General features: G+C 40.8%; 1 protein-coding gene across 4 annotated transcripts in view; it reads right to left on the reverse strand.

Moving 5' to 3' along the window:
• Positions 1–17,610, reverse strand: part of SORT1 (sortilin 1) — a 73,436-nt gene that overhangs the window by 24,000 nt on the left and 31,826 nt on the right. For 2 of the 4 annotated variants that reach the window (XM_059927247.1, XM_059927230.1), the window contains exons 4-8: positions 8,249–8,351; positions 7,552–7,716; positions 4,428–4,501; positions 1,485–1,534; positions 466–593 (exon numbers count right to left, since the gene is read on the reverse strand). In XM_059927247.1, coding sequence (XP_059783230.1) covers positions 466–593; positions 1,485–1,534; positions 4,428–4,501; positions 7,552–7,716; positions 8,249–8,351 — 520 coding nt within the window. Of the gene's footprint in view, positions 1–465; positions 597–1,484; positions 1,535–4,427; positions 4,502–7,551; positions 7,717–8,248; positions 8,352–17,610 lie in introns of all 4 variants that reach the window. The other 2 variants (XM_059927239.1, XM_059927222.1) reach the window with 1 other exon arrangement.

Below are 17,610 nucleotides of genomic sequence, written 5' to 3' on the forward strand. Positions count from 1 at the left end.
GCAGGACATGTATCTGTTTTGTTTACTGCTACATTCCCAGAACCTATATACCTAGTATATAGCAGGTACTCAATTAATGTTACGTATTTCCATTATCTTTATTGAATAATAAGCAAGTAGACTGCTTTTTTCAGAATCTATGTCTGAGTGAAGCCCAAACACTGGATCTACATATCCCAAAACAGATACCAGAATTCAGTTGGTGACATAGGTCAAAGTACAGAGGAGCCCAGAAGAGTCAACTAGCCTCTATAAAAAGAATCACCCCCAAATCTTACAGTGATATTAAATATGCAAAGGGCAACTGACTCCATCAGTACATGCAGTAAAAGCTACCTATTTGAGGCATAATTTATTAAATATTTCAAGAGGCAAGAAACTCCATCAGTACATGTAGTAAAAGCTATCTATTTGAGGCGCATTTACAGAAATATCAGAACCCATAGAGAAGAGGCAAACACCCACCTTATCAGCCATCACAGAGGCAAAAAGGAAACGTCCCCCAAGACCAAATGAGTAGATTTTCACACCAATGGTTTTGAAGCTTTTTCCCAAGTCTGAAGTTCTCCGTAATTCCAGTGCCCCAAGGTCAGCTTCTTAAACAAGACAAAATATTAATTAAAATTTCACTTACTGGTGAGCCTCTAGCTCAAAACAATTGTTTTAGAATTGTTCTTAGTTTTATAGCAAAAGAATTTTTAATCCTATGCATGTTAATCAGGTAACAATATAACAGGATATAGAATTAAACATAGGAAATTCACAGTTGGGTTTTATCTTTATACATGTGAGGTTTTATACTGGACAGAAAGACAGAGTTTACTTAATTCCAACACAGTGTTGCATAAAAATACCACAGCATCCTGCTTTACTTTCTTCATGACACAGTTTGCAATTATCTTATTGTATTTTAAGTTGTCTTGTTTGAGTTTCGGTTTTCCTGTTGATCATCCAACATCCCTACTTGAATTGAGGCTCCATAAGAGCAGGCCCTGGGTGTCTCGTTCTCGCCGTCCTGAGAATGGTGTTTAGCGTACTACTGCAGGTGCTCAAATGAATGGATAAATGAAATGAGTCTGCTGAATGAATAAATGAAAGATTATGCTTTCAGCTTTGAAACTGTGCTGCTGATTGGAAAGCCAGTGGCTTCCACCAACACAAACACAATCCATGTTCTTTGACAGAAATCACTATGCATTTCAATTTGTTATTGTTTGTAGCCTCATATTTACTTTATGTAAATACATTGCTAAAATTATACTGTCTCTGTGTATAGGCTGCATTTTTTATTTGATCGAGGCAGAGTATAGTACTTGGTTGTTTGGACTTTCAAGATTTTGAAAATCACTAACAGCTAGCTATCTTTAGCTATTAAAATAACAAGAGAATGGAAACATCTTTGATGCTTCTACCTCTTACAACCCAGAATATTCTACCATGAATGGACACCAGGACACTCTTTTCTGGGACTAAAATATACTTACTGCAGGAGCCATTCACATAGGTGGTAAAGAAGATGGTGTTTTCTGATCCCCTACAATGAGGCAAAGACAGAGAAAAGACACGGTTCAAGACTGCGAACAGATTGCATCAACCTTAGTCACTTAGCTCCAAGCAGGTCTAATAAGGGTCACCTATGGGTACTAGCCAAAACAGCCTTCTTGGATGCTGTACACTGATTCTTTCACAGCCTCACATCAAGGTTCCCACAGTCTGGCCCCAGGCGTTTTCCACACGCCACTACTTCTTTATGTAACTCTTCCAGCCGGTCAAACTGGTCTCCTTACACTCTCCAAACCTGCCTCTTGCATTTGCTTATATTATTTCCTTCTTAAAACACTTTTCTCTCGTGTGACCAAATCTTACCCTCACAATCTTCAGGCTCCAGGTTAAAATCTAACTCTTCCATGAAGCGTTCCCTGTCACTCTAACTGGAAGCCTTCTTTGGTGCAAACTTCTAGAGCAGTGGTTCTCAACCAGGGGCGATTTTGCTCCCAAGGGACATTCTTGGTCGTCACAACTGGGGGAGGGGGATTGTTACAACTGTTTAGTGGGGAGAGGCCAGGGATGCTGCTAAACATCCTGCAATGCTCAGGCTTTTCCCCCGCAACAAAGAACTGTCCAGTCCAAACATCATTAGTGCTGAGGTTGAGAAACCCTGTGCGAGAGCCCCGTGCTACTCTGTGTCAGCCACTTGGCACTCCTTTGTCTCCTGTTTGGCTATTTTAATTGCATAGTGTTTGCCTTATCTCTCCTACTACACTACTGAGTTCTTCAAGGCAGGTACTAAGTTTTATGCTTTGTTGTTTCCCCTTCGAACCTAGTTCAGTGCTTTGTATGAACTAAATAATTTAGTTCTTTCACCTCAAATAGACAACTAGGTCAGAGGTTGAATTATTTAAATTCCAACTTGGAAAGGGAGTTTCCAGGGAACTAGATTCAGACCTTGATAGTACTTACAGATTAGCACCAGCAAAAGGTGCTGGGTCTCAGACACAGAGGACAAACTAGTGGTTACCAACGGGGAGAGAGAGGAGGGGAGGGGCAAGATAGGGGGGCGGGAGATTAAGAGGCACAAACTACTACGTATGAAATAAATAAGCTACAAGGATATGTTGTACAGCACAGAGAATACAGCCAATGTTTTTTAACTATAAATGGAATATAATCTATACAAATTTTGAATCACTATGTTATACACCTGAAACTAATATAATATTGTAAATCAACTGTACCTCAATTAAAAAAGGGTGCTGGGTCTGAGCATGTTCTTTCAGAACTTTAGATTGTAAATTCCTAGAACCCAAAGATCTAAAAGGTGAGTAAATAGTTACCAGCAGCCCAGATCTTATATTTAGACACCATGCAGAGAAACAAGTTACAAAAGTAAAAAATCTTGTATAGGATACAAAATAAAATACCATTTAAAAATAACTTTTTAGTTTTAAAGATGAGTTTTCTATTTATTTCTTTTAGCTTTACTGAGGTATAATTGACAAATAAAATTGTAAGATATTTAAAGCGTACACTGTGCTGATCTGATATACAGATGTAAAGGTGAGTTTTAATGATCAAAATTATTATAGTCTTATTTGAACACACCTTACATATTTTAGGTCTATCAGGAGCAAAATAATTTGTTAACTTAGTTACTTTAAAAATTCCTTCCTGATAAGACCATATAAGATATAAACACAATTAATTAAAATACATAAAATGAAAGCAGATGTGGCATGTGTACCATAGTGGTGCTGTAAAAACCTCATTTAACCAGCATTTTCTAAAAAGGACTTTACTTAAGCACCATTTTTAATAGTTTAGTTAATTTTGGTAGACATACTTGGCAATGTCTATATCACACATTTCCCCATCTCCCTAAGTAGAGGACATTAAATAGTGAACTCTTCCTTGGGATTACGGACCATCGTCATCAACATCAACCGTATGAAACGGTAACACAGTGTTCCTATTGGAAGTTACTGAGGCCTGTGTGCTCTCTTGACACAGCACTAAATCCTTTCATCCCGTTGCGTTCTCTGTCTCTGCCTACTCTGAGAGTTCTCCTGCCTCCATGTGGCTCCCAGGCAGTGGACTCTCAGGCTGGCCTGTGCTTGCTGTTCACACTCACGTGCCCCACCTCTGGCAGCAACCTGCTATCAACTGGGAAACCAGATCAACAAACGTGCTGAAATTAGTCAAAGAGAAAGAAGAAAGAGGCTCTCAACAAGGGTCTGAGCCTAATCAGAGTTTTGGAGGTATGAAGGCTCATATTTCTTGCTCAACCGTCCCCCAAATTCCCCAAACAAATCTCCTTTCACAGAAGGAACAAACTAAAGCCCAGAGAGGTTAAGCCTCGACTAGCAGCCGATCCAGGTGAGAACAAAGGTGACATGACCCCCAAGTAGGAGCCTCCTCCGCTACATCGTCTGTAAGCCGGGGTTGGGGAGGGGCACCGAGAGAAGTGAATGGATTTTGGTGCACGGACAGTGTGACTCTGGCAGTCGGGAAGCTCTTTGAGCTTTCTTCCTGACACCTCACTACATTCCACATAACTGAAATGGTTCTCTAGAGGAGACCTCTGTGTGCAGAGAAGTATGTAAGTCCCCAAATCAAAGCTGTACTTTATGCTCTTGCAACTGATGTCACCATTTACATAAAATCAACCGTTTGCAGGCAGCAGCTACTCAGTAATGTGCCTTGTTTTATACTTTACATTCTAACACTTAGTGAGACTAAGTCTTCTTTCCCAGAAGAATCAGAAGCTCCTCCAGGTCAAGGTCTGTGGCATACCCCTCTCTCGTATCCCTTATGGCACCCTGAAGAGTACTCGGCACATAGTAAGTGCTCCATATTTATTCCTGTGACTTCTGGCAGCACCATCAGGAAAGGTTTAGGGCCCTGCACAGATGGAATGTTCTGTTACTCACCATTTGGCCAAACATACTGCTTTGTGGATTTCTTCCCATTTTCCCCCAAAATTCTTGGACACCCACAGGCCATTCTGAAAAATTATAAATGACTTATCAAAATTCCAGCTTTATCCTGTGTGCAGCTGCTTGTATGACCTTTAATAACTCATATCCAATCATTCAGGACAGTAAAAACACACACTGAAATTCCATCTAAGCTTCCTGAGCTCCACAGACACACACACGGTTTATGGGGGCCCCTTTGGGGTCTTGCAAGTTCAGAATAACAAATGTTTATGAAGTGCCTACTGTGTGCCAGGCACCATACCAGACGTTGCATTGGGGATACAAAGATGAATACGACACACGCCCTGTTCTCAAGGAGCTCACAGTTTAACAAGGGGTGCACATAAGAAAGTTCAATACATGTGGTTAAGTGTTACGGAAATATGGTCTCTGGGGTAAGAGCAGGGAAAGGAGGGACACTGCATCAGAGACGGTTTGTGAAGAAGATAGCTGAGTCTTAAATGATAAGCAGTGTAACCAAAAGAAGGCAGATGGGAGATGAGATATCACTGCACACAGATAGACTAGTCAAGCAAAGGCAGAGAGGTGATGAAACATCTCAGTGTCTGCAGGGAGCTAAAGCCTTCAGACACAGGTGGAGCACACATCCCAAGGTGAAGACAGGAGGAGCCAGTGCTGGGTTGGGGGTGCACTCCTTCTATGCCATGCTGAGGAATCTGGTCTTTCTTTTATATGAGGTACTTGAAGTAGGTGAATGACACAACTAGTTTTACTTTTTTCAGAGGAATACTTGGACGACAATGGGAAAGATGGATTTCAGAGGGTTCAAACTAGAAGCAGGAAAAGCAGTGACTAACTGGCACATTAGTTCATTAAGAGTTAGTGAGGCCTGAAACCACGGCTGGCAGGAGTAGGCTCAGGAAGAATTTAGATGCTCGAGTCCGGAGAGCTGGATGGCTTTTCAGTTAGGCCGGACGTAGGGCAGGACGGAGAGTGTGTGTGTGTGTGTGTGTGTGTGTGTGTGTGTGTGTCTGTGTGTGTGTGTGTCTGTGTGTGTGTGTGTGTAAGCTGAACACTCTGGGATTCCGGGTGCACTGTGGAATCTTTAGCCAGCATAAGGGTGAAGGAAGAACAACATGTCTCAGACACGGCAAGGAAGACGTCAGCTTTAGATTGAGTTTGAGGGACCTGTGGGACATCTAGCTAGAGATACCCAGGGGACAGCAAGATAGGCATCTGCAGCCCTAGGAAGAAGCCAGGACCAGAGACAGGGATTTGAGACTCTTACGCATTACAGTGGTAGTAAAATGGTAACAGTGGAAGAGACTGTTCAGAGTAAAATGAGCAGGAATTTAAGGGGAGGTTGAAAGGAGTTTAAAAAAGAGACTAAGAAGCAACCATTAGAAGGTAGGAAAAAACCAAAGGGAATGATGTTACAGAAGCCAAGCAAGTGGAAGGATTGGTCAATACTTTCAAGTGCAGCAGAGACTGACAATTTCAGTTACATTGGCAACACGAGCCTAGTGGGCCCAGATTCAGTGGAGGTGGGACAGAGGTGTCCCGGGACAACTGAAATTAAGTGGTGCTGATCTAGGCAGAATTACCTTCAGGGCTCCTCCACTCTCACCCACCATTGTTCTTTCTTTAACTTTTCCTCCTCTAGTAATGTTCACCTCCCAGCATTTCTAATCTACCTAATTCTACTCAGAAACAGGAAAGGGTCTGGTATCACCTATTTGCACTTTAGTACAAATTGGCCCATCTTCTCCACCCTGATTATTTGTACTTCAAACTTACCCTTAATGGGAAGCAATTTCAGGTATAAAGGCAGATTGTGCCTGCCTCTTCCTGAGGATAGCCTGGTTTAATAAGCTTAAGATACTTGATAATTGTGATGGGGTGGCCAAAGGCAGATCAATGGTTCTGTCCATTCCTATGGGGGTCTCTTTGTTCCCTTGAAGGGCCTTCAGCTCAAGCTGCTGAAAGCCAATTCCCAGGAACTGTTGCTTTAAGATCTAAAGCCTACCCAGAAGGCGAGTTTCCTTCCTCTGGCCTCCTTTGGCTAAGCTTAACTCTGACCTTCCTTGAGTCCTCCAGCCTCACCTCAGCTCAAAGATCTGCCCACAGAAGGCCCAGAACCCAGGCCTCTCTTCCAAGTGCCCTTCTCCTCCTCTCCATGCCATCTGTTTGTTCAGCCCAACTTGTCTATATTTGATAATCCTATTTCTGTCCCCACAATGGTCATTACGGCAACAGCTCTCAAATTTTAGTGTGCAGGCTCAGCTGGGGAGCTTGTTAAAAACACTAGCAACCTCGCAACCAGAAGTCACCAACGTACTGTATCTGGATCGGGGCCGAGGAACTTGTATCTTAAACCAGCCTCCCAAGGGTTTCTATCTAATGTTGCTGGTCATTAGACCACACTCTAAGCAATACGATGAGAGACAGCCACATAAATATAGAATGTAATTATGACTATCATAGTCTAGCAACTCAGCCACTCTGGGCCCTTAACATTCATGATAAAGGAGACTGATCCTCCAGGAAAGGAAAAGCTGGGCTGCTCCTCAGGGAACTTTCAGAAGAGAGGTAGGAGGGACAGGGAGGGACACTGGTTTCTGGGAAGAGTATAGGAATGTGGTAGGGGGGGCAGGGATTTAAGACTCTGGATATTTAAAACATGGGTGTCAAAGACAGAAATCAATAGGCTTTTTATACCAAGGACCTAAACAAAAAAATTATAAAGATGTGGTTTGGCTATAGGAGAGGAACAATAACAACATTAGGAGCTTGACAATTTATGCTTGTCCCCTGTAGAACAAGAAGGATTACATTAAACTGTTTTCTAGTTCATTACTCCAACAGCACGTATCTGTTCACTTTTTTAAAAATTGTAATGACAACTAGACATCATACTTATCTGGAATAGATAGCACAAGAAAATTGTGCCCTTTACCATATAGGAAAAAATGCAAAAAATACATACTTCATACCATAAGAAGTCACTAGAAAACAGTCCAACATAAAAAGCATTACCTACAGGGTCGTTTTAAGACAGTATATTTTGAGACTATAAAAATGCAAAAGGCAAGACAAGCTCTTCAACTAAACTTACTTCAGTGCTGAGAGCTAAAAGATAATCAGAATTCTGAGGACTATACATCATCTGAGTCAGAGGATGAAAAGGGAGATTGGTCTGAACAAAGTTCTTTGCAAAATCTGATGATCTGAAGATTCTTCCTCCATGACTTCCTCCCGACACCTCTGCTGTTAAAATCACCTGTTTAGGGAGAAGGAAGTTCAGCATCAGGGTATAATACTATGAAAGTACAGGAAGTTCTTGCACCATTTTCACCAGACATTTGTTAAGAAAATTTTAGTTCCAAAAGTAAGAAGAGTTATAAAAACAGATTAATTGGTACACTCTGCTCTTCAAGTATTAGTCTTATCAAAAAATACTGTCCTGAATTGAGCCAGTACATTATATCTATGAAGTTGAGCCTGGTCAGTTTGAGATTAGCCAGTTTCCCCAAAGACTAAAATGTTGTCTTAAGATGTATACCTTATAATGCTAAATAACCACCACATAATTATGAAGAGTTTTGGTGCCTCTTGGACAGGGTCCAAAAAAAGAACCTGTGTGCTAAATTCCATTCTTTTGTGATCAGAATTAAATCATGTTTAATTTTTAAAACACAGTAATAGTAAACTAAATATATTGCTGTGTATCACTGGATCATTCAAATATCAACATCTGACAGCCCTGCATATGGTATCATGCACAGCTTTGTATATGTATGAATGAGTCTCACCTTCCCAGAGTTCTCAGGACCAATAGCCATGCCAAATTCAGTCCGAATGAAGGTGTTATTGATGAGATTTGTAATATCCTTAAAGTTCTTTCCATAGTCCTCACTGAGAGGAAGAAAAAAAAAGACAAATTTAGAATGCAGAGGTCACGGACACTGTTGGGTTCCCACCCAGCTTCCATCACTCTCGCCGACTTTACTGAAGCACTCACCCTCCTCAAGAGGTCACAGCTTCAGGGAAGTTGATTCTACCCCTACCTCCAGTGGTGGGCCTGATTAGTGGAAAGAAGTTCCAACCCCTCATGGGTGATGGGGTCAGGAATGAGGGGGTGATCCAGGCTGAGCCAGTAAGGCAAAAGGGCGGAATTGGGGTCTATTAGGAAACACATTTAAGACAACCACCTAATGAAATGATCTGTCTTCCTTTAGATCAGTGGTTCTTAACCAGGGTATTTTTGCCCCATCCCCCAACCCCACCAAGTAAACACTTGGTAATGTCTGGAGACATTTTTCATTATCATAACTCAGGGTTGAGGTGCTACTGGCATCTACTTGGTAGAGGCCAGGGGTGTTGCTAAACATCCTACAATGCACAGGACAGTCTCATAAACAAAGAATTATCTGGCCCCAAATGTCAACAGCACAAGGTTGAGAAACCCCCATGTTGTAGTATGTGAATGCAAAACAAAAAAGTGCTATAAGCATTCTGATACAATGAGAACACAACTTGAAGATGAAGCCAACATAAGTGGATAGTACTGCTGAGGTAATTCTGGAATTCCAGAGATGCAGAACCTATGACCCTGGATTGAATCGACCCTGAAACCCATCCTTCCTCTGTATTTAGTTATGAGCCATGAATTCCCTTATTATTTAAGCTAGTTTGAGTTGGGATCTCTGGTAAATGTAGCCAAAGGCTTTCTAACTAATCTACCAATGCACAGTACTCACAATGAAGCTGTAAGTTAAGTCCTCCACCAAAGTTACCATCCCTAAGCACAAGTCTCTTAATGCATGCAGCACTCAGCTAGGGAAGACAAAGAAACTTAATCTCAACTCTTGGGTTGGTAAAGCTTTTCCCAGAAGTTCATTCCAACAATATCTTTGAGAGGTATTAAATTCCATGTTTAGATTTCAAAAAATAAAAGAAAAAAAAGTCAGTAGCTGTTTAATTCTGACAGGTTTAATACTATACACAGTTCTGTTACAATATATAATGCTAAATCTTAATATTCGTTACGTTTCAATGTCCACGAGTGATGACCACTATGTACTGCAAGTTAGTTGCCCACTGATAAATGCAGTGTACAGTGGTCTTCACTGATAGTATATATGACTTAAAAGATGGTACAATTTTGGTAGCAGCCTCAACAAAGAAAGAATCACAGAACCACAGAACATGAGAGATACAAGGGACTGAAGAGAACACCTTGTCCAACTCCCTCATTTCACACATGAGGAGGTTCAAGGGGAAGCAATTCATCAAAAGTTGACCGGTTAATTAAGGGCAAAATTGAAACTACAGTCCAGTTCTCTTAACTCTCAGCCCCAAACTTGAGACAACTTTTAATTATGTGTTAGGAATTCTTCCTTTGCAACCTGTGGTCTTTCTCTTCCTTGCCAGGGCTTGTGGCCTGGCAGGAAAGATCAGCTTATAGGAAGGTGGAGAGACACAGGAGGGAAGAATCTCTCAGTGTCTGTACAGGTCCCCAACAGTACGCTAAAGCAAACTACATGTGACTTTAAGTTGTCTTCCCATCTCTTAGAACATACACAGAGAAGAGTCCTAGTTAAATAAAACAGGGATTAGGTACCACCCAACTGATTCCAGTATTACCCTTTCTTGGCTTTGGAGTACAAGAGTTCTTATCTTCCCAACAGCAGGCCAAGAGATATGCATAGGGACTTCCCTGGTGGTGCAGTGGTTAAGAATCCACCTGCCAGTGCAGGGGACACAGGTTCGAGCCCTGGTCCAGGAAAATCCCACATGCCGCGGAGCAACTAAGCCCGTGCGCCACAACTACTGAGCCTGTGCTCTAGAGCCCGCAAGCCACAGCTACTGAGCCTGCGCTCTAGAACCCGCGAGCCACAACTACTGAAGCCCACGCGTCTAGAGCCCGTGCTCCGCAACAACAGAAGTCACCACAATGAGAAGCCCGCGCACCGCAACAAAGAGTAGCCCCCGCTCGCCGCAACTAGAGAAAGCCCGCGCGCAGCAACGAAGAGCCAACGCAGCCAAAAATAAATAAATAAATATATTTTTAAAAAAAGAGATATGCATAAACATGTCCTAGCTCTACAGTGCCTGTATCATCAATAGCTCAGACAACGTCTTAAGTGGTTTGCAGTGGCTCGATTATCACCCGCTTACACGTCGCCGCTCCTTCACGACATCCCGGGGACCCTCCACAACCCTGCTGACAAGTCTGCTTGCTTTTCAAGAACTTGGCACAACAAACACATCCCTGCCCTTCAGAAAAAGGAAGCGACATGAGCGAAACAAAAATCATCTGCTGCAACACTCTGACACTTTAGCCAGTTAAACAAACGGAGCACAGTGGACTAGTTCAACCTGCTGGGATTTAAAGTAGGGTTTTGTGGAGGCCGCATTGGGCTCAGGGATATATTTTAATATAGCACTTCATTTTAAAGTAGCTTTATTTTTTATCAGCATTATATCAGCATACATGATATATCAGGAAGAGGAAATCAATGAAACAGCCTGAAAAATAAATCACTTTTCAAATTCCATATGATAATAATAGAGTTATGAACAGTAGTCAAACATTAACAAAGCCCTATAAAACCATCTGCTTTAGAAATAAGTCTTTTTAATAACAGTTCTATACCTCAATCCTAATATCTGCTCTTTCTGGTTACTAAAAATAAATGACCACTTTTGCTTAAATCTGTGGTATAAACACGCATAAGAATATGTACATTTATAACAAAAAATAGTGCTGGAATACAAATATTTTTGGAATAGAGCCTAATACCCCCAAAGAACATGAAAAATCTAGACATTTAAATAAATGGAAAAAAAAAGTAATCACCACATGGAGTCCTGGTAAGATATAGCATCAAAATTCCTAGTAAGTAGAGAATGGACTTGAGGACACGGGGAGGGGGAGGGGTAAGCTGGGACGAAAGGAGAGAGTGGCACGGACATATATACACTACCAAATGTAAAACAGATAGCTAGTGGGAAGCAGCCGCATAGCACAAGGAGATCAGCTCGGTGCTTTGTGACCACCTAGAGGGGTGGGATAGGGAGGGTGGGAGGGAGGGAGACACAAGAGGGAAGAGATATGGGGATATATGTATACATATAGCTGATTCACTTTGCTATACAGCAGAAACACATCATTGTAAAGCAATTATACTCCAAAAAAGATGTTAAAGAAAAAAAAATGTGTTGAATGGATAAACCAATGAATAAATGAACGGATGCAAAAAAAAATTCCTAGTAAGATGAAAGACTCAGGAGGGCGTTTTTCCAGAAGATTCACATGCTGACTGACACTCAACCCAAATGTCAATAGCCAAGGATTACACCCTTGTTTTTGAGCACTTTTCATTTACAGTATAGAGGAACTTGTGACACCGGGCATCTGACCTGCAAACATTTAATGAGAAGTAACAGTAAAAGAATCCTATAATATCTCAGAGAATCCTACATTTTACCTTTCTCAACAATCAAAAAAGCACAAATATCCTTGTTTGGTTCGCTTTCAGGACTAACCATTTCTCTACTCCTTTAGTTCATTTTTGCCATGATTAAGTCACTATAAATTATTACATAAAAGCAACAAGGATGACAACTAAAAAAATGATAGTTTTACAGTTTTCACTAATGGGGAAAGCTTATACAGTTAATCTTCATGATTCACGAATTCCATATCTGCAAATCTGCCTACTCAGTTAGATTTGTAACCCCATACTCTTGGCACTTTCCTAGTCATTTGCAGACATGCACAGGGCAGAGAAAAATTTGAGTCAAAAATGTTCCCAGGGGCTTCCCTGGTGGCGCAGTGGTTGAGAATCTGCCTGCCAATGCAGGGAACACCGGTTCGAGCCCTGGTCTGGGAGGATCCCGCATGCCACGGAGCAACTGGGCCCGTGAGCCACAATTGCTGAGCCTGCGCGTCTGGAGCCTGTTCTCCGCAACAAAGAAAGGCCGCGATAGTGGGAGGCCCGCGCACCGCGATGAAGAGTGGCCCCCACTTGCCGCAACTAGAGAAAGCCCTCGCACAGAAACGAAGACCCAACACAGCCATAAATGGATAAAAAAAAAAAAAAAAAAAAAAAAGTTACCAGCTGAGGTCCAACAAGGGGCCACTCTGCCTTCTTGTTTCAGCTCTTATACTATGCATGAGTATCTTCCTCACGGTCTATATAGTACCATGCATTTTGCATTTTTGTGCCTTTTGTTGGTGCTTTGCTGTTTAAATAGCCCCCAAGCATAGTGTTGAAGTGCTGTTTAGTGTTTCTGGAGAAAACACGTGAGTTAGATAAGCTTCTTTCTGGCATGAGTTGGTTGTGAGCTCCATGTTAATGAATCAATAATACACATAAAGTATCTTTAAACAGAAACACACACAAAACAAGATTATGTACTGATCAACTGATGACAATGAATGTTGTGGTCAGAGGTTTGCAGGAACCTAATTCTGTATCTCTCCCAGGAGCAATGGTTCAGTATTCACTAATTCAGTATTCATGGAGACTGTAGAACATAACTATCATGAATAATGACAATTAACTGGATTGAGATTTCCAGTTAAAAGATCAATAAGGAGAATGTAGCTTATTAAAATGTGCCAAAAGAATCACAGACCTGAAATCACTGCCAGGTAAAATTGGCAGAACTTGAATTTACATTGAACTAAACTCCTAATACTTCAGTCTCTTTCTTTACCCCAACTGTCTGACGCTACCTTATGTGTTTTTATTTAATATTTCATTGTGTGTTATCCTTATTGGAAAAGGATACATGTTTTCTATAGCTACTTTGAAAATATAAGTGGGAAAATAAAGAGGGTAAAATATTGTAAGTAAAATCACAAAACTTTTTTTATCAGAAGGAATATGAGTATGTATCTGAGGTCCTTATTTTGCTTTGATTGACAAGACAACCCTAAGAATAGGTATTTTCTTTTTTTTTAAATTTTTATTTATTTATTTATTTATTTATTTATTTATTTATGGCTGTGTTGGGTCTTCGTTTCTGTGCGAGGGCCTTCTCCAGTTATGGCAAGTGGGGGCCATTCTTCATCGCGGTGCGCGGGCCTCTCACTATCGCGGCCTCTCGTTGCGGAGCACAGGCTCCAGACGCGCAGGCTCAGTAATTGCGGCTCATGGGCCTAGCTGCTCCGCGGCATGCGGGATCCTCCCAGACCAGGGCTCGAACCCGTGTCCCCTGCATTGGCAGGCAGATTCTCAACCACTGCGCCACCAGGGAAGCCCAGAACAGGTATTTTCATGGGAATATTTCTTAAGTGACGAAAACCACTTCGTTTCATGATTTTTATATGCCCTTGGTTTGTAAAAGTGAAGTTGCAGTAAAATGCCATCATCATACATTTCAATAAACTTTTTCTTTAAGAAATAAAAAGCAGGAAAATATATGTTGTAGATGGAATTTATGCTAACCTTGTAACTAAAACATGAAGTCATTGTTAATAATCTACTGCAGTGAAAACTGAACCAAGCATATCATTAAAAATGTTGTCATAACGATATGCCTTGGAGAAGTTGGTTTACTGAACTTTGCTTTAATGTCTGTTGTGTATCTTTAAGTTATCCATTTTTTTAAAACCTCAAGTAACATCCTGAAAAACTTACATTGACTATGGAATAAACTTTAATGTGAAATCTCTCAGAGATTCCCTTATTAATTTCCAAAATTTGAACAACTCTCAACAGGAAATAGAAATCACAAGTAAAATAGCCCAGCAGTTTTCTGATAATTTGGTACAGAATTTTGCTGTACATAATGCTTACATGTGCTTTACTAAGTAGCTAATCTTACAATGAAAGGTTAGACTCAAGGCGCCATAAAACAAAAAGGTGCAAAACATCTTTTAGTTGCCAAAAATCAAATTATCATCTTAACTGTAGCTAGTTATTTCCTTTTTAAATTCATATTTGCAAGTGAGAGGCAAATGTACTTTATAATCTATTATATGAATTAATATTCCTTAACAGAGAATCAAAATTTATACTATTCAAACATGATTCCTTTTAATTGAAGATATTAATATATTATTCAATTCTACGCAAACACTAATGCCTAGGGACTTTATTTCCCAAATCTTTCAACAATCCTCTTTCACAACCTGACGACTGAAGTATGCTCCAACTCGGCACAGGTAACAGAGACAACTTCCTTCTCCTAGTGTGCGCCTCCAAGCAGTACTACTCACGGCAGGTGGCATGTGATTAGCTGCCTTCTATTTGAACCCCAAATGAACCTTTGACTACATAAGATGTAGCAGAGAAAGATAATCCAATAAATAATACAATCATTAAAGCTGTGAAAAACAGAAGAATCTTCAGAGTAGTTTCAACAGGCTTTTATTTTATTCCTCAGTTAGGCAAGCTCAGCATATTCAGGACTCATTTTGATCAAACTGCTCCCTCCCTTTCCCATTTCTGAAGCAACATGTGCCTCTTGGCTGGTGTGTCCAACAACATGAGTCACTTCAGACCAGGCCAGGCCAGCCCAGCTGGAGAGGCAACAAGGCATATTTACAGTTTCCACCTAAACTCTGGAAGAGTTTTCACTTCACAGCAGGGAGGAAGTAATTAATATTCAAAATGACCTTTGTAAAACCAACCAACCAACCAAACAACCTGCTGTGCAAAATGAAGAAAAAGAACCTTAGTAACATGATAGTATACCAGAAACAAATAGGATTACTCTCTGGTAAACTGTATGTTAGTGGTTTCTCACAAGACTAGACAAATATAGGATGGAAAAGTGCTGAGTCAGATGGTGGTAGGTATTTAAACAGTCACATAGTGATACCATTTTGTTTTGTTTGGGTTTGTCTCAAAGTAAGCACAACACTGAAAAGCAAAAGAATAGGAAAAGAAGTCGTGAAAACACATTTCACTCCCCACGGGCATGACACAGATCTGTCAGGTCCAGTTCTAGCCACATGATTAAAGAGCACTATAGAGACTAAAAAGTGAATTCAGAAGGCAAGCAGAAAAATGGCTGAAGCAACAGATTTAGGAGATAATTCAACCAAGAGAAGGAGTTTAGTAAAGGCTTCAAAACATGTAGAGATCAATCAGAGAGGAGGTTTTCATTTGCTACCAAAAAATAAACTGGAAATAGGCATCTTCTGTGACATATATGTGTGATATTGATCACAGCAGCATTAACAATAGTGAAAAAATTAGCTACGACTTAAGTGTCCAAGAGAATAATGATTAAATAAATTCTTTCAATCTAACAAAAATGATGGGTTACTAGCAGAGGGAATATGACAAGTATCATGGTACGAGCACTGACCAATCAGAATGGTTATAGTTTGCAATGCCAAGTGTTAGTAACACCTGCATGTTGGCAGGGGTGGGGTGGTGGTGTGTGCATCTGTAGAAGCCATGGAGGCACCTGGTGTCAGGCACTTTTTATCAACTGGTTCGGAAGGCTTTCAATTATTTTAAAAACTGTACCACAGTGCCCGTACATGCTGGCTACATGCCATATCTGGCCGTTGGCATGACTGCAGCTAAGAGCACCAAGTTCTTACTCCGTGCCAGGCACCGCAAAGCGTAACTCGCAGCAGCTCTACGGTGGCCGCTATAATCATCTTTCTTTTACAGACATCCAAAAAGACTCAGGGAGGTTAAATGACTTGCCCAAGTTCATTCTGCTCACAAACGACAATGCTGAGATCCAATCTCAGGCCTATATGCCAATAAAATTTGGCAACTTTACACTATACCATGTTGCTTCCTAAGACTATCTAGCCATATGGTATAACATCATAGGGGAAAAATCAAGATAATAAACTGTAAATACGATTACTTGACTTTAGGGTGAATTTTTTCTTTCTTTTAAAATTTCCAAATGTTTTTATAATATGGTTGTATTACTTTTTAAAAAATATTTATTTATTTTATTTTATTTTTGGCTGTGTTGGGTCTTCGTTGTGGTGTGCGGGCTTCTCGTTGCGGTGGCTTCTCTTGTTGCAGAGCACAGGCTCTAGGTGCACGGGCTTCAGTAGTTGCGGCACGTGGGCTCAGTAGTTGTGGTTAGCAGGCTCTAGAGCGCAGGCTCAGTAGTTGTGGCACAAGGGCTTAGTTGCTCCGCGGCATGTGGGATCTTCCCGGACCAGGGCTGGAACCCGTGTCCCCTGCATTGGCAGGCGGATTCTCAACCACTGCGCCACCAGGGAAGCCCTGTTTTTTTTTTAATGAAAGGTGCACTGGTAAGAAAAACTGTATCATAAAGAAAGATTTTCCAACAGCAAGTTTTTTTTAAAATGGAAAGAGTTATTAAAGTTACAAAAATTTTAATGCATTTTTTCCCTTCTAAAACAGGATACTTTTCATGTGTCTGAAATACTGTTCTAACTTAATAAACAAAGTCGCCTATAAATTATAGCTCTTTTAGAACTAGGATTCTATAATACATTGTCAATCTTTATCAAACAAATAAAAAATATTATTAGTCTAAGAATTATTAGAGAAGGCAAGGCATTCATTCATTAAATTAATATGTACTGCCTGCCTGCTATGTGTCAGACATTTGGCTAGTTGCTAGAGAACCCCAAGTTAGTCAAGAACCTGCCTTCATGAAGCGTACAATAATTCCAAGATGGCAATTCCTTCTTGGCCTATTTTTAAGCTAAAGTCACTGTGTTAAAGGGCAGAGAGCACCATCTCCAGGCTCAGGAGCAGCAGTCAAGGGTCACCTATTGGGGAAGGGAGGTTGGGCTGATCTATCTCAGAGTTTCACTCCCACCTTGGCCAAGACCAACAATCAAAAAAGAACCCTGAGAAAGTATGATGGCTCCTGGGAGATCCTTTGGCCCTGAGGGTAATTTCTACGTCATCTGCTGAAATGTCAAATTTCTTTAGGTCTCTAGGGGAAAAATGGGATAGAAACAAATGATTGGGAAGACAATCAACAACTTCTGGATATTAGCTGGTTTTGAATCTTATGGGTAAGGAAAAGAACCCTACTCTTTAACCAAACTGTACTTTTTTTTAAAAAATTAATTAATTAATTAATTTATTTTTTATTTTTGGCTGTGTTGGGTCTTCATTGCTGCGTGTGGGCTTTCTCTAGTTGCGGCGAGCGGGGGCTACTCTTCATTGTGGTGCGTGGGCTCCTCAATGCGGTGGCT

Source organism: Balaenoptera ricei, chromosome 1 (assembly GCF_028023285.1).
Source record: "Balaenoptera ricei isolate mBalRic1 chromosome 1, mBalRic1.hap2, whole genome shotgun sequence".
Taxonomy (NCBI): domain Eukaryota; kingdom Metazoa; phylum Chordata; class Mammalia; order Artiodactyla; family Balaenopteridae; genus Balaenoptera; species Balaenoptera ricei.